The following is a 4863-nucleotide window of genomic DNA, read 5'->3' as shown; positions in this document are numbered from 1 at the left end:
CCCCAACCCCAACACAAGCGCACTCGTCTTCGTCTTCTCCATCTTCTTTCCTCTCCACTATATCGTTTGGGTTTGGCTGAAACCCAACGACGACGAAGGGGCAAAGGAGCTAGAGCGCTGCGTGCGATAGACATGGTGCTGCTGGGAGGGGCTGCCTCGCCGTTGCTCCTGACGATCCTGCTGCTCTGCACGGTGGCGGCCATGGCCGGGCGGCCCATGGAGCTCTACTTCTCGCCGGCGGAGCTAGCGCGCGTTGCGGGGTATGGCGAAGAGCTGGTGTCGTCGGTGTCGGTGTCCGGGCAGGTCGCCTGCGAGCTCTGCCTCCGGCCTGGCTCCGACCTCCTCACCTTCGAGCTGCCAGGTTAGTAACCCAATAACGACCATGCATGTCTGGAGGATTTTTCTTTCTCTTCGCCTTCTTGTTTCCGCTCGTTCCATACGAAGAGTTCCTCCCTGTGTTTCAGAGTAGCTAGATGAGCTGATCAGGGTCTCCCACAGGAAGTTCATGACGCTAATTACTATGCGTCCTTCTTCATGTTCCTCTCATCGGTTCATTTGGGCATAACTAAGAGCAAATGGTTCGAGATTATTTCTGCCCGTGGTTTTTTTTACCTTCGCGCTGATGTAAACTGCGCTGCGCGGTGGCACATAGATAGCTTTAGCTACAACCCCGACGTACCACACTTCTGCTTGCAATTTCAAGTACGTTTTCAACACGTACGTCAAGTTTGATCTGTTCCAAGGTAGTACCACCTAACGTATATCATTTGTCCATTTGGAGGAGAGTTGATGCTCCGAGGGCTGAGGCTACAACTCATAAACCGGCCGGACGGCCTAAAAATTAAGACATAGTTGTTCAGCCGTTCAGATGTGCCTAGCTAGACCCATCCAATTGAACAAAAAATATGAATTTCTCAAACCATTATTCTTCTCTAATCAATCGGCTGTACGTTGGGTTGTGTGGAAGCACCACTGTCCCATAATAAACTCTTTAGAGTACCAATGAAAACAACATGCTGTGATATACCTCTACAACTAAACGTGCCTGGCGAACGTACGAAACCCCTTAAAAAATAAACACAAGAAAATATGTATATATATTGTTTAACACTGTGTGCATCACTTTGGTGCAGAGGTCAGGGTTATGTTCCCTATTTCGAAAAAAAAAGATAATATAATGACGATAAAACCTGCGGTCAAAACGAGAATTGTTGAGTTCAGTTGGAGTTGGAGATGAGGGATCCCTGTCGCTGCGATTGCAGGCCGGTTTATTAAGAGGAAAGGAAATTAAGAAGCGAAGCAACAACAACAGTGCAAGTAGTCTTTCGTCTCAACGTACAAGGCGATCGACGTTGTAACCTCCTCCCCCAACCTCCAGATTGTGGATAGTTGCAGGAATCATCGGTACGATCGATGCCACGGGTACGTACAATATGTAGGTCGCTGTCTTGTGTGTCTATAACACATATATAGCAGGTCGATCGCAAGTTCACAAGTCCAAATCCTAGCTAGCTAGTACAAGCCTAGCTACATGTCCAACTCCAAGTAGATCGATAGACGAACGTTCGGTTCGGTACCATGTTGCTGTTAGCCAAGGGTTAATTTGCGTGTAATCGCTGCCGTATGTAGTTCGGTACAATAATGCTCTGCTTAATTAATTGGTGAATTTGCGGGCGGCGTTTCCCCGTGCAGCTAAGTACGTATCGTGATAGCGTTTTGTGCTCTTCCTGCCAAACACCCATTCACAATGGATTTAAAATACACTTGTTTGAAAGAAGGTATTTATTTCTGACCAGTAATTTACAGACGGTAAACTGTTCACAAGTGTAATAGAATGCATCATGTTCCCAAATGGTTAGGCAATTTGACACTGCATCTTTCTATTGAGAGGTCGCGTTCACCACCATGTTTATTCCGCCTAATTCCCCACTTTGTTTTCTGCGTCAACCCATTAACACCATACAGGAAACACAAGATAAACCACTAGCATTAGTTGGATAGCTATCGCAGATTTGGTAGAGCAGATATGTTTGGTAAGAGAACACAAGCCACCCGTGACAAACCGCATTTCCTCAGCGTGCCATGGTAGCTTGACACCGGTTACATCATCTAACGGGTGTGCGGCCGCAAGGCCACTAGAATGCCACCTTCATTTGTGCTTTTATTTTTTGTGAGATGCCTATACTTTTTCTTTTAGAAACACAGTACAAAAGCAAGCACTCACATAGACGCATATACACTCACTTCTATAAACATATCCATACACATTATATCCCTATGAGTACCTCTTGCACAAATAACACTTACATGTCCTATCGTTGAGGATTTTGAATTTTGGTTTGAAAAAAGTTCAAGGCCAACGAAATCTAAGAAATTTCATAAATCTAGAGATTTTTTTAAAAAAATCATCTAGAATTAAATTAAATTTAGCCAAATTAGAATTCCATTAGAATTTTGTCTGAATCTAGTCCAATTTAATTGAAAAACATAATTTTGGAACCCACTAAATTTATTGAAATCAAATATGTAAACCCTACTAAAAACAATAATAATAGGATACTTTCGAGAGACCCACCTCACACAATATGTGGCGCACTGAGAGCCCACCACTTGCTAGCATCTAGAGTGAGGGAGAGTTAATAGGTTTATTCCTCTGTTTCTTTTCGTGAACCATATAAGTGGGCAAGACATTTTTAATTGGAAATAAAACGCTGTATATGTTTTCCTACAAAGACCTGATATATTAATCATTGTCGTGGCAAGGTTTTAAAACTACACCACATTTCTATTTTGCTATATTTTTCATTGACGTGATTTTGAATTACCTAAGATTTTAAATGATATCAACTTTGTGAGTCGAACATACTGAGAGTCCTTGCGGCAGAATTGTGTAGGGGAGTGCCCTTTATCCCTCCGCTCGTGTCTCCCATTCAGAGCGAGTCGAGGGTGCAACCCTAGCACCACCTCCATCCTACCCCTAGCCCCTAGTCTCGCTGCCGCCAGAGGTGCCCGGCGGGCAAATCCACACAACCGTCGTGGAAGATGGCGGTGGGGCTGTTCCTGCTCTACCTCCAGTGGCCGATGACTCGGAAATTTGAGGTGTCAGACTTAAGTAGAGAGGGCGACATCGACTTGGCCGCGGGTGGCATGCGACATGCTCCTCGTATGCACAAGAGGCGAGGTGGCGATGTGCGTGGTCACTGTGCGGAGGTTGCATCCTTGTGTCTTGTGTTGTCGTTTGTAGTGCTGGCGGTGGCGGTGTTTCTAGGTTATTGCTGATGAGGCGATAGTGCTCAATGTTCCCTCCCTTGGCTTTTGGCAACATGTGTGTCAATGTCCATGTGTGCTCATGGTGAGCTTCTCTACCTTGCAATGGTGCGTTGTCCTTCGATTCAGGGCAAAAAGGCACGAGCCTTTTCGGAGGTGCAAAAGGAGGGCACAATGGCATTAGTTTCCTCTAGTTATAGCATGCTTCCTTCATTGGCTTTGTTTCTTCTCTGTTCTGATCAAGCTCAAGATGTCCTCCATTTCTTATATTTTTTATTTACTTTATTTTCATTGCATCTAAGTTGTTTTTTCAGCACTATGTGAACTCTAGCGGTTTGTGGCGTTATTAATTTATGGCCAGACACCTCGTGCCTTCTGTCTAAAAAATATTTCATGTCGCATGTAGTAGGTGATGTCGACCATGTTTTCTTCCATGCTGTATTTTTTCTTGATTTTCTAACTTTATCTAAATATTTAAAATCACCACACAAATAATTGGTACCCAAAAAGCAGAAGAAAAAGGATGCAATAAATCTAAAAAGTTAGTCCGACCAAGATATACAATACTGAAAACAAAACATAAAACAGGGAAGCAGAATTCACTATCAACAGGGCTGAAAAAACTACGCACTATAGCAAATTTCCATGTACGATATATTTCATACTCATCTGATTTATTTTCCCAAGCAGGTAGCAAGGTGGCAGTAACCTGCGCAACTGAAGGTCCCAACACGATGGCCAACTCTGCATTTGCAACTACGGACGACTACGGCAACTTCACCATAGAGCTCCCGTCCCGGCTTCACGCCACACCAAACCTGGAGAACGCCTGCTCCGTCAAGGTGCTGGAGCTCCCACCGGACTCCGCGTGCCGCGTCAACGGCAGTCGCTCTTACGGCCTCCGGCTAACTTCGTCGGAGGACGGCAGACGCGTCTACACGACAGGGGTGATATGGCTGCATCACGACGACACACGATCCGATGAATGCGTGCAAGAAGATAGCAGGAGTGATGGCAGATGAAAGATCGGTTCAGTTCTTCGTTTGACTTCACGTTTCTCTTGGTCTTCCAGAGGATGTAAAAGATCAACCGGAGCTGTTGATCCCGCCTTTGTATAACTTGTGTAGATAATATATGTAGATCTTTTTCTAGAAAGGGGTTATTTCCGATTTGCACCGATTGATGTACACGGCAATTTTATTGTACAGTTTTGGTTCTACTAGGGAAGGAAATAAAATACTTCCTCCATTTCTCTTTTACAAGAGATAGTTTTTTTAATAGAATAAATGGTAGCTTTTAGAAAAAAATAGCATTACAATACAAATTAGTAACATCAGATTCATCATATAAGAAGAAGAATAAGGAGGTGTCAGTTGTCAGGCATAGTTTCTGGAACAGCGATGGGTTCAAGGACCCTGCTAAGCATTCGGTAGTCAATGATACGATTAGAGAAAATAAACTAGACTTTTTTGCTGTACTTGAAACAGGAAGAGATAACTTTTCAACGCCTTTTCTAAAGAATTTGTCGGGGGGTCAGGACTACGCGTGGTAGTGCTTGCCTCCCCAAGGTAGGTCAGGAGGCATTCTAGTTGGTAT

At 44.3% G+C, this 4863-nt stretch overlaps 1 protein-coding gene across 1 annotated transcript; it reads left to right on the top strand.

Moving 5' to 3' along the window:
• The first annotated feature begins 216 nt into the window (after positions 1-216).
• On the top strand, positions 217-4515 carry LOC124705618. Its single transcript, XM_047237325.1, has 2 exons — positions 217-361; positions 3958-4515. The coding sequence occupies exons 1-2, from the start codon at positions 217-219 to the stop codon at positions 4287-4289; spliced, it is 477 nt and encodes a 158-aa protein (XP_047093281.1). The 3' UTR covers positions 4290-4515.
• Positions 4516-4863: the final 348 nt, after the last annotated feature.

This window comes from Lolium rigidum, chromosome 4, assembly GCF_022539505.1.
Source record: "Lolium rigidum isolate FL_2022 chromosome 4, APGP_CSIRO_Lrig_0.1, whole genome shotgun sequence".
Taxonomy (NCBI): domain Eukaryota; kingdom Viridiplantae; phylum Streptophyta; class Magnoliopsida; order Poales; family Poaceae; genus Lolium; species Lolium rigidum.
Note: the sequence above shows the minus strand (reverse complement) of the source record. Positions and strands in the feature narration are given on the sequence as shown.